Source organism: Carassius gibelio, chromosome A19, assembly GCF_023724105.1.
Source record: "Carassius gibelio isolate Cgi1373 ecotype wild population from Czech Republic chromosome A19, carGib1.2-hapl.c, whole genome shotgun sequence".
Taxonomy (NCBI): Eukaryota; Metazoa; Chordata; class Actinopteri; order Cypriniformes; family Cyprinidae; genus Carassius; species Carassius gibelio.
In genome coordinates this window covers 24,394,886-24,413,501 of record NC_068389.1, presented here as the reverse complement: position 1 = coordinate 24,413,501, position 18,616 = coordinate 24,394,886, and the positions used below count along the sequence as shown (strand labels likewise).

At 35.0% G+C, this 18,616-nt stretch overlaps 1 protein-coding gene across 1 annotated transcript; it reads right to left on the bottom strand.

Annotated features, from left to right (window-relative positions):
- Positions 1–65: 65 nt before the first annotated feature.
- LOC127935490 (protein phosphatase 1 regulatory subunit 1B) lies at positions 66–18,405 on the bottom strand. Its single transcript, XM_052533405.1, has 7 exons — positions 18,327–18,405; positions 17,353–17,388; positions 15,949–16,422; positions 4,503–4,586; positions 4,267–4,342; positions 2,878–2,997; positions 66–1,665 (listed from the first exon to the last, which is right to left on the bottom strand). Exons 3-7 carry the CDS (start codon positions 16,060–16,062, stop codon positions 1,529–1,531), a joined length of 531 nt encoding a protein of 176 aa, XP_052389365.1. The 5' UTR covers positions 16,063–16,422; positions 17,353–17,388; positions 18,327–18,405; the 3' UTR covers positions 66–1,528.
- Between the last annotated feature and the right edge of the window lie 211 nt (positions 18,406–18,616).

The following is an 18,616-nucleotide window of genomic DNA, read 5'->3' as shown; positions in this document are numbered from 1 at the left end:
AGATAAATTAGAGGTATCCCATTACTATGATCTCAAAATATGAAAAAGAAGATATTCTTTAACACTTTATTTCAGTGCAAATATATTTATTGATACAGAGACTTTAATCTAAAACATTTCCATAGTTCCTATGGATATATTTACTAACTAGGTACATTTTGTCAGATGTTCTATAATACGTTAAGTAAAATCAACATGTACCTGCATGAGCTTCAGAGGATATGCATACAAATATGATTATTCAATATAAAGCAATAGTTTCTTAAAAAAAGCAACATGTGGCTTTTAATTCATTTCATTATCAAACATTTTTCCCTTAAAAGATTTTGCTAAGGAATAAACTTAAAAACTAAGGTAGGTAATAAGTTATCCAGCTAATAATAATGCAAGTTGTTTACTACAGTAATTGACTGAAATGATTTCCATGTTTCTGATATGCATGAGCACTGAACGTTCACCCCGAGGCACTGGATTTGGATTTGTTTTTAGTTATTTGTAACCAAATACAGTCATATCGAGAGATGCAAATTCTATTCTGGATGCAAATATGTTGTTTATAGCAGCTTTGATCACAAGTTCACTGACAAATCATAAATGATTCACAAAGACAACATTGTAGGAGTTATTCACAGTGAGCCACGATTAGTTTGTTCCATGAGGTGAAAATCTCCCAAAACAGAAAAATTACCGATTGCATCATTAGGATTTCGCCACATCTGGTCAATTTAGAAATTAAAAATTTTAGAAATTAGTAAAAAAAAAATTTACAACAAATAATATATATATATATATATATATTTTTTTTTTCAAATATATAATGTTTTGTTTTTATAAATATAATTATATTTATAAATATGCAAATATTAAATGTTACATTTTTATAAATACATGTATATTTATAAATATGCAAATATAATTAGATTCTTTTTTTTTTTTTTCTGCCAAATTAACAATAGTTTGAAGTGCAGGTCCAACTGCCAGGATGTGGGCAGTGGTTTAACAAATAAAGCTACACAATAATGCTGTGAAATACTTTGCATGTGCTCTGGGATTGTTGTTCTTGGCAAATTAGTTCATGGAATTCATTATAACATTTTTCTGTACTCCAGATGGCAGTGTAGACCCACGGAAATGCACCGATCACAAAACATACTGAGACTCAAACACACGCATAAAACCTGACATGAACACATTTCTCAACACTTCACATTTGTACCGCGCTGCTCTTAGAACTAAACATTTCTACTTGTTTGTCTGAATGTATGAAACGCAGGGATGGTATAATATGACTGCTGATGGATTTGATCTTATATTTCTATTTCATGGCAACGTCGGGGTGAATTATTTGTTTGAGGTTATTTGATCCCTTTCAAAATGCCAGTCTTTTAGAGTCTCTGAATACAAACAGACAGCTGTTTTTATCAAATGATGGAATTATTGACCAGTAATCATTGAACAATAATTCTGATTTACAAACAAGGATCTGCATTATGAAAAAATCTCTTAAGTTTCTCAAACTTTCGCTCTTTCAGTCCATATTTCTGCACTCATCCTCTGCCATATCGTCCACTTCTTCCTCCTCCTCCTCTTCATCAGTCGGTGTCGTGGTTCCTGTCTTTCTTATGCCAGGCTGGTGTTCTGCCATGCCCCTTTGCTCCTGTGAATCTTTGAAATAAGTATTTATTAAATAAATAAAATAGAATCAACAGATAATCTCTCATCTTTGATTGGCTAATGTTTTTGTGGTTTCATGCTGCATGCAAATATGATAATGTTTGTTGACCTGAACCATTCGAAACTGGTCATAAAAGAGATGCACAACATAAGAAAAAATGATGTTTTAAAGACCAAATAAACTTGATCAGTGCTTAAATACAAGACCAAGACAGAACTTTTTATAAAAAGAGTAAATGTGCACTAAAATGTAATGGGGAAAAATAGAGATGCACAACGAAAGACTCTATTCTGGACCCAAGATCACTTCTGTGAAATGTTAAAAAAGAATTAACTCTTCAGTTTTTCCCCACTGAAAACAAAATCTTAAAACCCCAATAACCCCAAGTCCACCTCCAACTGCATGAAAACTGTGTCTAAATGTGTGCCTACAATATATTTGTCTGTGGGTCAGTCTCCAGAAACTTGTCTGCGTTGTTATCACTCACTATTAATATTATTAACAGAATTCACAATATCTGGTACTGTAGTTTTATTGCGGTTTAATGCATAATTCAATAGGAATGTATTACATATGCATAATGCAAATGAAATGTTAAAATAAACATTAAAAAACGTAACTTTTGACTTTTCTTTACATTTACCCCTTTAAAAAAATAATATTTATAGTAGTGGAAAAGATATATATCAATCTGAAATAATAGAAAGTGTCTTAGTATATATACGTATGTATATGTATATATATATATATATATACATATACATATATATATATATATATATATATATACATACATATATATATACGTATATATATATATACATATATATATACGTATATATATGTATATATATATATACATATATATATGTATATATATATATATACATATATATATATATATATATATACATATATATATATATATATATATATATATATATGTATATATATATATATATATATATATATATATATATATATATGTATATATATATGTGTATGTATATATATATATATATATATTACTAACAGCATTAATAAATAAATAACCAAAATTGTATAAACTATTATAAAATATATAATTAGATCTTAGTATGAAATATTATAAATTAAATAGTGAAATCACTGATTTGAGAATTCTTGATGATGATGATGACATGCATATGTAGAGGGTTCCTCTGATGTGATATTAAGATTACCAGGTATGCAGGATGAGGAAAGCTCCTCCCCCTCTCTCTGAAGAGGCTCCTCCCCTTCCTCCTCTACATGAGGATACACACCTAATTTCTGCATTTGAGCTTCAGCCATCTGCTGCACAGCTATAAACACACACACACACACACACACACACACACACACACAGACACACACAGACAGGGGGATTCACAAATCAGGGATCACCAAACCACAAGGAGAAAACACAGGAACGTACTCAAACACACACAGGTAAAGAGGGATGGGTCTGTTTACTTTTCTAACAGGACTTCTGCACCGTGCCAGCCAGAAAAGGTTTTTTTCATTTATGCTGACATTCAATGACAGGACATGTATGGACAGGGATAAACCACGTCGTCTTTATGATTCACAAAACACACATTCAGACAATATCACAGTAACGTACATCTGCTTTCCCTTCTTTTACTTTCACACATTACTAATAAAACAGATTCATGCCATCAATGTTACAATTTTTTTTTTTTGACAATTCAGACTTTTTTCCTCACAATTCTGAGTGAAAATGTCAGAATTCTGATATTAAAATTCAGAATTGCGAGATATAAACTAAATATCAATTCTGACTCTCTTTAAATTTCCAGTTTAGATCTCACAATTCTGATTTTACATATTACAATTCCATTTTATTTTTTTTTGCCATGAAATAAAATAATTTTTTTTTATTGTACATTAAAATATAACTACTAATTTTTTTCCTTCACAAAATTGCGTGTTTATTTCTCACAACAGATTTTTTGCTCACTCAGAATCACAGGTTAATATGAGATAAAAACGAGTGTGGCAGAAACAAGCTTCCCTTAGTTTCTCATAGAACTTGCTAAGAGAAATACATGGATCAATTAAGCAATATCAGAAAAGCAGTAGTGCTGTCAAACTCAATATAACCATTTCAAATGAATTTTTCTATAAACAATAAGTTAATATTATGTAACTTACAATTAAGACAAAATACCGCCAGTTATTTCATTTTGCTTCGTCAATGAAAATCTATCTAAATGAAGCAAAAGACGAAAATAACAGCATTATTATGTTGACATAATCTAGGAATCTAGATTGTTGTCAGTGGATCCCAATCTTGGCGAATGTTTGTGATGGACGTCTGTCCTCTAAAACCTCTGTGTTTGCAGCTGTAATCCAGGATGATCCAGAGCAGCACAGACTCACACCCATCACAGCTGTCACCATCTCTAATCTTACTCACACACACATGGGAAAATGGGGAAAAACAGACTTGCAGCTTGGGACAGTTTTTAAACCCAGGGCCCGCACGGTGCAGGAAAGTCTTCTGAAACAATTCATACACAATACAACAGAAACAGATCAAATATCACAGACAAAACACAGGCGTTTACCTTTTAATGAGGGTGGCTGGTAGATATTCGGGTTGATTCGTTTTGGCTTGAGGACACCATTTTCTCCTACAACCCACTGAAGATGGCATATGTGTTAAATGTAAATACCATATATATAAAATCATTTATTGTTTTAAATTTTTATTAGCTTTTTAATATGTAGTTATATGTACTTTTCCATACAAATGTATTTTGACTGCCGTTTAACCTCCAGAACTGAGGTGGCAGTGTGGTACCTGATGGGTGGAGATATCATCCTCAGGAGATGTTTGGTCTGCTACTCTGAACAAAGTGGCCGGTGTGGGTCTTCGTCGTCGAATCTAAAAGACAAGCAATAGAGAACCGTTACCGGAAAATAGAAAATTAAAGAAAATCATCACATTTCGCACGATTATGAGTGAGGAGCCAGGAAACTTTTATTTATTGGTGATTAGCAGTAAAAAGTTTACAGGGTCAGTCCTCCTGCAAAACAATAATTCATTTCACAACACATTAACTTGTGATATAGGCTTTTAATTTGTATCTTATTTAAATAAAGCATTCTGTATTTGTTTATTTTATACATTTGTATTTATTTGGAATTCATTTTGATCACAGTCTATCACAGACCCCTGCAATATCCCCATGTGGGAAACATTGTTCTAGATGTTGACTTTAATGACGCATGTCATTGCACGCGTGACATCCTGGCCAAACAAATGTGAATTTGAGAACTATATCTGCTGCCTCCGTCCACTCAAACCTTTTTGATTTCTTCTACCCAACAGTCCTGGAACAGAGAACATTCATACGAATCTGCCAGATACCAAATGCGCGAGGATACAAATGGTAAAATTGACTCTGGAGTACACAACCAAAAGAGAACAGTAGAATAGTTTATGTGATCGTCACAATGAGGTCCAGGACAAAATAACATTCAGGGACAATAAGTGTCTTTCAATTTCAGTTAAACTTTGATATGGTTTTTATGTTTAATAACTACAAATAAATGAAAAGAAAACCAACTGTGTCATTTTAACAGTCAAAGAGTCAGCAAGTTTGATTCCAAACTAAACCTAAAGTGAACTGATTGAAAGCGAAAATCTTTCACAAAAAACAAACAAACACCTGATTAGATTTCAGAGGAACCTTCAAAAAAGAAACCCAAAAGCCTTAAAGGATTACACAAGGCTTTCTTTAACCCAGCTGCTCCATATTCCTGCGGAGTTTGGCTCCAACTCTAATCAATCACACCTGAGCAAGCTTTTACTAGAAAGTTACAGTGCATGTCTGACCAAGGTTAGAGCTAAACACTTAGAGGGCATTGACTTAAGTTTCCAGCTAAAACCTGAAAACATTTAATGCATTTTTTTTGGCCTAAAAATGCAAACATTAGAAAAAGTGCAATTTCCTTTTGAAAAAGATATCGTTATCATCTCAGTGCAAACTACAAAAACGTGAATGTGAAAACTGTGATGTCATGTGCATGCATATTACATGTCCAGTCTATAGGCCTATGTGTGCATGTGCCATAGACAGTAAAAGAAATGGACACAGCGACCCCATTGGAACTCAATTGAGACAAATGAAGCCCATTTTTTGCGTTTTTTAGCACTTCCGTTTCTGACGCGCAGACTCAAACGAAGCTTGACGACGTCAGCAACCTGTCTGACAGATGTAAATCTTCTAGTAGCTGTGCGTGCAAACTGCCATCGTTAATCTTGCAGAGACGGCGAGCTTGAGCGGGGAGTTCTTTGTCGTGAGTGAGCAGGAGTAAGTATTCTGATTAATTATTTTGTATAGTATTTTAAAATGTAACGCCAGTACGCCAAATTAAGTTAATTGCCTGCGAGCTTCTCCTCCTGTCTGTATGGTAATGCGACAGAGAGACGAGTGGTTATGACGCAATCGTTAGCCTATTTTTACAAAAACTGTTTCTACGGGACCATAATGTAACATAGAAGGTAATGGAGCCCTTTATACATTGCCGTGTATCTTTAGAAATAAATAATGGACAAACGGAGTCTTTAAATGCCTCAGATGTAAAGTTATTCGCTGTCAAAGTGACGCCAAAATGAATGGGAGTCAATGGGAATGCTAACGCAAGTGAAGTTCTGCTAAAAGATGGCAGCCCCCACCCGACTTCAACTTCCGGTCGACTTCCTTACCGCCTGGCATGTGCGCAGGTGTGAAGTGTTTCTTTACAGAGCGTCATCGCCAACTACAGGCCTGGCATGCATAATACAGCATTTTAGTCACACAAACTTTTCACAAACGCAAATGAATTTTTTTTTCGGTGTCATGTAAAAATACGTTGAGATAGGTGCAAACTTTCAAACTAAATAATAAAATATATGAATTGGTTATTTTCAACATGTTATGCTCTATCAAGAATATACAGATCATTTTTCTTAATGTAAAGAACATTTGAATAATCTAAAGAATCTTTTTACACCATGAAGAACCTTTTGTAGAATGGAAATGTTCATGGATGTTAAAAGTTCCTCATGGAACCACCAACACCGATTACCGAATCTGGCCATTTTGTGCTTTATGCATGTTCATGAATCAACACAATGAAAAAGAGTGAACTTCTTCGTGTTCAAGCTCTCCCAAATAAAGGACAAGAAATAACTTCCGCCCTTTTAAATGTCTCACAAGGGCACACAGATGTTCTTCAGCAGCACTCGAGCAGAGTTCACAGTGCTCTGGAGAACACAAAGTCTTCTTTGGCAAACCCTCCTCCACAATGTTCACAAAATTAACAATTGTTCAGTATCGGTGTGGAACCGTATTGAATCAGAAACACTGTCAAATGTCTTTTACGTTGTTTGCTACAACTATCTTTGATGGGGGTTCAGAGCACATTTTTGGAGCCAATCATACAGAAATCCAGATAATTTCTCCTCAGAACTCTACGCAGTCTAAATTACATGTGTACATAATTGCCAACTGACATAAAACATTGTCTCCCACCTCACACTGGAAAATGGATTATGCAATTCTTTCCATCTCCGGCCTTTTCCACTCTTGCATGTACATTAGCATTTGACCTAATTGGCTGTGTCAGTATTATTGGCTCTCAAAGCAAAACTGGCATGCATGTGTTCCTGTACTACTCAATAATTCCTGCAGTCTGTCTGTTTGCTGACCATCTGATGCATATTACACACTCTAATCAGGCCGGCTGACTTCACACAAATTCCAAGAGTATCAGTCTGCCTAGAGACAAGGTCATATTTGATAAAATATGACCTTGATGAAACCAGCACTTTGGAGGAAATGAAAAGCAAGTAAACTACATATCCATGGTTTGGTTCTCTATAATGATCTGTAGTTTAATGCGTCTTTAGAAAAATACTTCTACTATCAGAATAAAGGTCAATTCAATTCAAGTTTATTTGTATAGCGCTTTTTACAATACAAATCATTACAAAGCAACTTTACAGAAAATTACGTTTCTACAATATTTAGTAGTAGCTTATAAGTGGTGACTGTCAATTTGTGCACGTATGCCAGGATTTTTCAGAAAAATTAATACAAGACGTAGAGAATAAAGCTTTTAGAGAGAAACTTTCTGGGGTGCAGAACAAACAAACGTAAAATAAATACAAATAAAAACCCAATGCATCAAAATGAGGACAGCAGTGTTCAAGTTCTCAAAACATTGCAGTATGTTTGTGGATGGGTGTTTGATTTACATTTGAGAGACGCTGAAGAGATGTTTTTAGTTCAAAGGTCATTTGTGTGATTCATGCAGATCCAATGACTTTTTGAAAACACTTGCAACATCCAACTTCAGTATAAATCAGTGACAAAAAGTGAATTTTAAAGAGTGGGTTTATAAAATGTCTAAATATAAATCCCAGAGCATGTTAAAAGAATTGTCATTTTTCATTATAAAAGTGTTTGTTTTCCTGCAGGAGGCACAAATGAGGCGTCTCATTTTCCTTGAATTACACCCGAACCGAAATTTATTCAGAGACCTTCAGTCTTTCACACATTATCAAAGTTAATTCGCTTTGGTTTAGAAAGTGGTAATAAAATAAGACAAGAACTGTGTCGGAACAAATTCATCTTGATAATGTCAGATAACACTTAAGCAAAACATGGTCAGGTCAAAGTGTCTCAATTTTTGGTCCAAAATGTACTGGTAGTCCACTGTATGAAGATTTTTGGGGTATAATATGCAACAGTTGACTTTATTTTGCTATCCTCACTTAAATAAAATGAACAATAGCGTCCTGCACCCACTAGTAAAATAAATATGAAAAATTATATCTGAATAATTTTTGGTTTGAATGTATCTCCATGAATTAAAATACATATACAATACATATCTTCTTGAATTTTACATATAATATTTCCCATTTTATATAAAATACAATTCAAATTCCTCCAAAACTGTTCAACTAAAAAGTGAGCAATATTGCATGTGTTGTTTGTTCTACTTTCCGGGGTCCAACAGCCATCCGGGGGTTAAAGAGGGTGTTATACAACACACTTTTAGCCTCATCTTCTGTTAATGCAGACAAGCATGTTATGTCTTGCAGCATGCAGTCTAACTGACAGGTAAAACATTTTAATCTTGAAAAACGATCAAGTTCCCATGCTCTGACTCAAGTTATTCCTCATAATATGCACACGACTGTTTCTACTGATGAAAAGACAATACCGGCCACATCTTCGTACACATAAAAGCACTTAAATCCTTCCTGTTTTTGGTAACACAGACACAGTTACTGTAACACAGAAGAGTTGTGATGATGACAGGTTAACGGCGTTTGTTATGCAAACAGAAAGTCCTGCGTCCCTGATGGATTTGCCAATATGATATTATGAGTGCCTCTTTCCCTCAGGTTCTTTTAAATATTTGTTTTAAGTTTTACACAAACAGTTACAGCATTTTTCGCATTGCAGACTAGAAACGCTCGTGCTTTAGGAGACATTTTGAGAAACAGATAGCAAGCAACAACCTAGCTGCTCAGAGATGTACATTATAATAACAGTACACTGAGCAACATTTATTTGAATATAAATATACTATACAAATAATTTTAATAAACAAAGCATACTCTATCTTTTATATATATTTTATATTTATACTTTTTTTTTTTTAGAAATGCATAATCTACCCTTGCTATTATATGGTGGATTGAACCCCATTTACCATGATAGTACAATAGTATTCTTTACCTTGGAGTACCATGTTACTATTGTAAATGAATAGAGTAATTACTTAGTACCATAGTATACAGTTTATATAGCAAATACCATGTTTTTGTAGGGGTCTGCTAAATGGGGTCCCTGTGGATAGACTTGGGTATAAAACCATAGTCCTTGTTCTTTTCTGTTTACCCACAAACATGCACCGCACCAAAGGTCACTTTGTGACGTCAATGAGCCTGTGTGTGTGTAGATAGTGGATTAACTGTGAAATCCGGAGTCTAGCAACTTTTTACGCAGTGTTTTTCACTCCTGTCCCAGAAGAGTCCGGCAGATCTTCAGTCAGCGGCTCTGGAGCGTAGTGTGACCATTGTGTGAGTTTCACACCGCTCAAATTACATAACCTCAGACTCTGACTCTGTCATCACCTCCTTATAACACAAGCAGGCACCATGTCTACTTATGTAACAGATTATGTGCCCCTTTGCTTTTAGTTTCAAGCCACATTGGAAATCTGAGATTTAAAATATAAAATCCGAAAGTAACTGAAGGAAGAGAGCAATGAGTTCTCAACGAATAAGAAATATTTCTGCACTAATATGCTCCTTGAATCATTCTCAAATCATGCTGGAGAACGTGATGATTAAGTTTTTTCAAATACTAAGATAAAATCATACTTTTAAAATTCCAATGTATTTGTCAACTTTTCACTCAAATTGTACTAGTGAAATTATAATTTATGATCAGAAACCATGTTTAAAATATAAATAAAACTCATTTAAAATAAAAATCTACATCCAGTCTGTTATAAAACAAATCAAACATTAATTTTAATGTAAAAAAATCTATATCCATTCTATTATGGAGTTACAAAAAAACACATTGTCTATTATAAAACACACACACACACACATTTATATATATTCAATTATAAATTAGTATGGATTATTATTAAAAAATCAAATCTACATCGCCAAATCTACATTAATTCAGCTATTAATTAAAATATAATGTATTAAATGTTATACAATCTAATAAAAATTGAAATAAAATATATGAATCCAATATATTCAGTTTATTATAACGTAAAACTTGTGTCCAGTCTGTTTAAAATATCAATGTACAAATCTATCCCTGACTCTATCCTACGTACTAGATCTCCATACAATCTCTAATTCTACTTTGCGGGACCGAGCTGGTTTCTCCGAGACATTCACTCAGTTTGCAGATGTTTTCATCCAAAGCGACTTGCATTCCACTTTTCATAGGGACAACCCCCCCCCGAGTGACCCGAGGTCAAGAGCTGAAAGTTCATCAATCCAAACCAACAAACTGAAACCATCCTGTGCTGCAATCTCCACACTACACCATTTCAGCAACAGAGACACAAAACCAACAAATAAAAGAAACACATCAGTGCTTCCAACCGTCTGAAAATGAAATAAAGAGTGGAACTCAACAACACGTCACAGATTCTGACAACAGAGCGTCGGTTGTACTGAGTCATCCTTCAATTCTATGAGTTCAGGAGCGGTTTAGTCTTGTGGCTTGTGTGATGACTCTGCACTTTTTCAGGTCATAGGTAAAGAGACCACCGTGATCAATAAACCCCTAAGTGTCCCTTAAGTTTACATAATTAGATTAGGACACTATAAATACTCTCATTATCAAATGAATGTCTCCGATAGCAATATAGTCCCTTTAGAGGAGGGTCCTGGAGGGACGGTGTCCTGCAGAGTTTCTAGGCCTAGATGTTTCTAATATGCAAGACCTTCATTAGCTGGTTGAGGTGCATTTAATCAGGGTTGGAGCTAAACTCTGTAGGACACCAGCCCTCCAGGACTGAGTTTGGAGACCCTTGCACTAATATATCATACACTAAATCCATCACGTATTCCTTGATGCAAGTGTCTACTGTACACTACATCGCTTTATACTGAAGCACGGGATTAGAGAGCAGCCCGACTATATCACAGAATAATATAGTGACATTTACCTTTGGAGAGATTAATCACATGAGAAATTAGAATCTTTTCTAGAATCATAGAGAGAGAGAGAGAGAGAGAGAGAGAGCGAGTGAGAGACTGAGCGAGAGAGTGAGAGAGAGAGCAAGAGAGTGAGTGAGCGAGAGAGAGTGAGAGAGAGAGAGCGTGAGAGTGAGTGAGCGAGAGTGAGAGAGAGAGTGAGAGAGAGAGTGAGCGAGAGTGAGAGACTGAGCGATAGAGTGAGAGTGAGCGAGAGAGAGAGAGAGCGAGAGAGAGAGAGAGAGAGTGAGAGACTGAGCGATAGAGTGAGAGAGAGAGAGAGAGCGAGAGAGAGCAAGAGAGTGAGTGAGCGAGAGAGAGAGAGCAAGAGAGAGAGCGAGAGAAAGAGTGAGCGAGAGAGAGTGAGCGAGAGAGAGCGTGAGAGAGAGAGAGAGTGAGAGTGAGCGAGTGAGCGTGAGAGAGAGAGAGAGCGAGAGAGAAGCATGAGAATGATTTCTGAAGGATCATGTGACAAGAATGATGCTGACTATTCACTATAGGAATAATTTACACTCTTAAAATATATTCAGATAGAAAAGTTATTTAAAACTTAACACATAAGGAACCCATAAGAAGCTTCTTATAAAACATAATGATAGTATGTACTGTGGTTTATAACACTGTTTTACATGTGTTTTACAAGTACATTGTCTTTCGATTGTTCATTGTGTGATGCACTTAAAATGGTATTTGGTGTATTTTGGCCCAGACGACTATAACATGAGATACAAACTCATTTATGAATGTTAACTCTCTAAGTCATTAATATGAAATTCATATTGTTTGACAGGGGAGAGCAGATCTAGTTTTACTTTCAATGACTTAAAGCAGACCAATCCTAACTAGTCTTGACTACAACAGAGCTACTGAACTTTCCCACCATTATTGACGAGAGAGAGAGAAAAAAATTGAGTAAATTAAAAAGGTGTGATCCAGTAGTGGGGCATGTTGTCACAATGAAAACTTCCTCATGTGACCCGTAAAAACAAAAAAACAGCACTGGACCTCATGGCATCATTGAATTAGAAGTGAACTAGGGCAAAATATCCATTTTTCCATCGACGTTACTCTAACTAGGTGTTAATTTTCCCATGATTTATTTATTTTATAATTCTGTGTAATGGAGGTTCATTAAAGCCTCATTATGAAGCTCAGATCTGGGCTGATGAAGCTCCCCTGGGTGTTTTATCCTCTTTGGGATGTCTGAAGTTACATTGTGCTGCTGTATATAAATAGAGGCCATAGTCTGGATCAGCATCAGTCGTTTTTCATCTAAATAACAATGTAATTATTGGTGTTTATAAAAAATTTAATAAAAATGAAGCGGGTCGCTAGTTCACATCTTAATGTCTTCACTGATCTCTGTTCTTTCGGTCCAAAAGTAGCTAAAAGTTTGAAGGCAATTATAAAAACTAGGACGGTGGAGTAGCAACCCTGATTTCTGTTAATATGTGAAGTTAAGTGGCACGCAACCCTGTCCAAGTCCTGCACGACAATCAGGTTTCATCTGCAATGCAAAATAGAAAATAATGTTTTTTCCCCCTTCTTTAAAACCTTTATAACAAGATCAAATTAATTTTAAGAAAACTTACCAGAGAATGTTTGAGTTATTTTATTTTTGTATAATTATTTGATGAATTTAATGTTCCCTTGATGATGATGATGATGATAATATATACAGTACAGACCAAAAGTTTGGACACACCTTCTCATTGAAAGAGTTTTCTTTATTTTCATGACTATGAAAATTGTAGAGTCGCACTGAAGGCATCGAGGGCTATTTGAGCAAGAAGGAGAGTGATGGGGTGCTGCGCCAGATGACCTGGCCTCCACAGTCACCGGACCTGAACCCAATCGAGATGGTTTAGGGGTGAGCTGGACCGCAGACAGAAGACAAAAGGGTCAACAAGTGCTAAGCATCTCTCTGGGAACTCCTTCAAGACTGTTGAAGACCATTTCAGGTGACTACCTCTTTTGGTCTGTACTGTATATATATCAGATTAACTACTTAGCTGCATGCATCATTTTAAAACATGCCCGGAAGATTCAGTTAGGAACCAGAGAGCCAGGAAAAAAGTAAAAATAAAAAAACCTGACTCAGCTCAAGCTGTTCCTCAGACGCTGCTGGATTGTTTCCATGCGCCTCAAAATACGATTAAAGAAAGAGAAGCTGATGTACACATCATCAAATGATGTTAAAACAGCCTTAGATTTCAATTTAAGACCAAATGATCAGATGCCCTTCCTTTCCTTGAGGCTCAAGATGCACTTTGGATCATTTTCAAATTCTGCTGTAGATGATGATCAGCAGGTTTCGTTTATGTCACAAACAAACATTAAACTGGGCACTAACAAGCACAACACATGCTTCCGTCACAAGAAGAGGCATAAAGGACACAATCAGGTCATTTGCCACAAGGCACATTATATTTGATTAATAAATGAATTCATAAATAAATGGTTCTTGCAAAAATTTCAATTCTGTTACCTCGTTCTCATTTTCTTCTCATAGGAACAGGAACAGCCAAATTTATAAAGAAATCATTCAACCAATCAACCAACTAAGATAATTAGTGGATCTGACTCAAAAAAAGAAAAGAAAACTTTGACATTTTTTTTTCTATTTTGCTGAAGAATAGTAGAATATAGCAAAAATATAATCATTGTTATTTTTACTATATATACTTTTTTATATACTTTATTTTTACTATAATAATAATTTTTACTACTCGTTTTTGTGATGTTTTGTGAAATTGTGATTTTTTTACATTTTGGTCTGAAGTGGTGCCAGGGTTATTATAGATAACTAAAATTAAGCCTGAAACTAAAATTAAAACCATAAGAAAAAATATAAATTTAATCAATTAAACATAATATATTAAAAAGTTTGTGCTAGTTTAAGTTGATGTACTAAAATAACTGAAATTAAAACCATTTTAAAATTTTACCTGAAATGTTGAGTGAAATAAACAACAATGTATATAAAATTTACTGATCACGTCTCTTGCGCTGCAGGATGTTGGACTACTAAAAATGACAACAAATAAAATTAAAAACAAAATATAAAAACAAAAACTAATTCAAGACAATGATAATAATAAAAAACTCAATACTAATATATTGGACTGATTGGAGAAGAGATCGCTGTGGTCAGGACATTTTTCAAAACATCTTCTTGTGTTGCAGAACAGACCAATTCAAATGGTTGCATAAATAATGACTGAATCTTCATTTTTGTATGAACAATACCTTTACCATATAAATGTCTTTACAAATGTTTCCGTGAACTGGTATAGAGCAGTTCTCTTCCTCTCACCTCTTTTCACTTGTGTCTCGCGAGGATGATACGCTGGCAAATCACTGCAGCAGCACAGTACAGAACAGCACCCCGACCCACTTTAAGACTAAAATTACAACACCAACAGGACAGGGAACTGGTCCAGGATGACACACACACACACACACAGCCTTGCATCTGCACTTTCAGAGATCCCGAAAAAAAGACAAATTCACAGCCGTTGATGCACCTCTTTATCTCAAAAAAGTATGTGAAATGCAACTCAATGCAACCAAAATCAATAGCGGACTTAGAAACACGCAGATGAACACAGTGTAGTTTACCCAGTGCTTGCAGAGCCATGTATCCAGAACATCAACTCACCCCAGTCCAGGTCACACACACAGTTTACCATTTCCAGGACAGATTTATAGCCTTAAAACTTCGCATTTTATGAGCGTGCTCAGTGAGTGTGTAGGGCAAACATATCTCCTGGTCATATTTGACCCCAAAATTAAAATAAAATTATTTTACACAAAGAATATGAAGCCTATTTTTCAGACCAAAAAGATTGTTTTGCATTTGGACGTTATTTTAAGGATAAGCACATTTCTCCCAGCATGTCCTGAATTATCATTAGATTCTCATTCCTCTGACATATATATTTTTTTTAAGTATTATTTTTATTTTAAAATGTTACTTTTCATTCCATTTCTAAATTTTTTAGTTGTTATTAAAATTTCATAAATTAAGAGTTTTATATTTTTTTTTTGTAATTTCCATTATTGTGATTACATTTTCTGTAAGATAGAGTGTATCCATTTGCAATCAATTTGTAAAAAAAAAAAAAAAAATACTACAATGTTTGCTTTTTTAAATGGCATAAATAAAAGTGTATTTTGGTACTTTTTTGCTATTTCCATTATTCTCATTAGTTTCACATTAATGCATTTTTTTTCCGCACTGAATTCAGGAGAGTAATGAAATAATGTCACAATGCAAAATAAATAAAAGTAAGCTTCAAGTAAACTTGATTTCAGCTTGAAATATGACCCAGACATGTTCTTTAACAGGCTGAAAAGATTCAGCACATTTCCAACAGTCCATCACACAAACGAACACCTCAGAGTCATTCTTTAAACTGTTTCGCCATCAGGATAAAGAAGCTCAGGGCCCATAAGGGTCACTGGTACCAGTCAGCATCTGTGTGTGTGTGTGTGTGTGAGAAAGTCATACCATTTCAACCTGCCGAGGGTCCAGCTGAGTCGGTTCTGTTGCCTGGACGGCGAACTGGATTTTCCTCCTTTCTTTGTGTTCCACGGGGCCCTCGGAGTTACTCGAGGGATCCATGATGTGCTTTCGTCCTCTGTTAGTCTCACAGCTCTCACTGGAATCTACCTATGCTTGTCTCAACACACATATGCACACACACACACACACACACGTGGCGTCCTGTCCTCCAGGCAGTGTTCTTCAGTGCTCGTGGTGTTGTCTCTTCTCTCTCTCTCTGATTTGTCTCTCTGTCGAGTCTCTCAGATATGCCGGTGGCCTTTTTTTTCCTCTTATCAGCGTGACCTCTGGTTTTCTCCCTCTCTCAGTGTTTGGAGTCGGTGTGGGCGTCCTTATATCAGCCGGAGGACGGAGAGGGGCGGAGCTCAGAGAGAGGATGGTACACTAGAGTCTTTTAGCGGGGTCTGCTGACGTTGATTTCTAATCAGAAAAAAAGAGATAATCTCATCCAGCTGGCTGAGCCTCTTTTGGCCTCTATTTGTGAATAGGAGATTAATAGACAGTGAGAGAAATATAGAGAGAGGGCAATAATTCATGTCAGCAACCAATTTCAATACTTCAGTTTTGTTGAAAATCATCAGGAAGATAGACATTGATCTGATGCTTGTGTGACTTCAGTGGAACTGATTTAAAGGGATAGTTCACCCAAAAATGATAACCCTGTTAGTAATTTTATTTTTAAGGATTTTTGGTTAATTGAAATAAAGCTGAAGTAAAATAATATAATAATTTTTTAATTAGAAATGTTGCCTTTACGTCTAACGAAAATAAAGTTGTAGTAGTAAAAAGTGCATAAAATTACTTAAAAATTACATTAAAATGAAACCAGAAAATACACATTTAAAAGCCAGGTAAAAAATATTAATAACCACTATAATAGTATATAAATTAAATACTAAAACAACACTGAGCATCAAGCAACAGAAGGATTGTGTGACGCAGATACACACCTGGGGTCAGTTGAGTAAATATACCAACTATTTAAAGACTGAGCCTTGAACTAACAGTTAGGCAAGCGCTAATCAGACTGCTATCAGAGAAATCAGACTGCTATCAATTCAGACAAATCCATACTTTTATGTTACTGACTTACAGTTGTGAACGGTTTTAAAGAAACTTGTGAGACTAAGGTGTCTCTGAAGTCATTTTTTCTTTTCAAAATAACAATAAAACAACACTTTGCAAGTCATATGTTCAAAAATCATAGAAACTCTGCAGCAGAAGATCCTCTCAACACAATGACTGCACAGAAGACTCACTGGCGACCTCTAGTGTACAACATCTAAAGCACGCGGTTCATTTTAGGAGATAATACAGTGAAGAATATTATAGGAAGGTTTTTTTTTTTACCTGACATGTAGAAAGAAGATGAGTGGATAAATTGCACTGAAAAAAAATCATATTTAAATATTGAGAGAAAATAATAAACATTGCGTGCTCACAATAAATCTCAATAAATCAAAGTTTCCGCTTTGTGTTTGTGTAAGCACCAAAAATCGAAAAACAGCTTTAATCAAACAGTCATCAGCCTCTTATACCTCTGGTTTGAGACTAAACGATATGAGTGAAACATTTCAGGCAGGATTTCATCACAGTAACTGTGTCTATACATTACAAACAATTAAACCAAACCAAACCAAACCAAATATGTCTGGCTTGAGATTCCTTCTAAAATGAAAAGCATACTTACTGTAAACTATATACTATAGTAGTACTTGGTCTTTTATTCATAATAAACTGGTTGGCATTTGAGACATAGTTAAAAATGGCTCTTATTCTAAATAAAAGCTGTTCTTTTGAATGTTTTATTCATCAAATAATCCTGCAGTTTTCAACATTGACAATAGTTAGAAACGTTTTTCCGAGCAGAAAAATCAGCATGTTAGAATGATTTCCTTGAGCTTTGCATCCCAGGAATGAAAATTACATTTTATATTATATACAAATAGAAAAGTTATTTTAAACTTTAATGTTACTTCAGTTTTTATTGAATTTTTGTCAATGAAATGCTGCCTTGGCAAGCATGATAGACTTCTTTAACAAAAATATTCTTAAATAACAGCTAGTTTGAACATCAGTGCAGTTGTACCCCTATACATTTACCAGTTTCAGACTACATAAGTAAACAACATAAAAAAAATTAAAACAAAATATGCAACAAATTGTCCTTGCTCTTCTAACTCCCATTTTCCTAAACCCTGGATTCCAGTGCATGGGAACAAACCAAGAAAATGCAATATCTAGTGACTGTCAGCAGCTGTGGAGCACTCAGGCTGGCTAGCTTGTTTCTGCAGATGGTTGAACACACAAATCTTCTCACTCACATATTTATGCAGCATTTGCTTACAGAAGAAATTTGACAAGTGCACGCCTTGACCGTCCCAAATCCCTCGATCTGAGCCAGCACTTAATGCCAGTGTCCCAAATCTCCAATTGGCATCTACAAGAAACTGCCTGAAAGAACAGGAACTTTTTTTTATTTATTAAAACAATTTCTCTTGTATTATTCTTTAAGGCATGAATGTTTTTACTAAATATATATATTATACCCTAGTATTATGGCAGCATGTTTTGCACAAGCATGCACTTCAGAAATCCTTTGTAATGTAGTTCT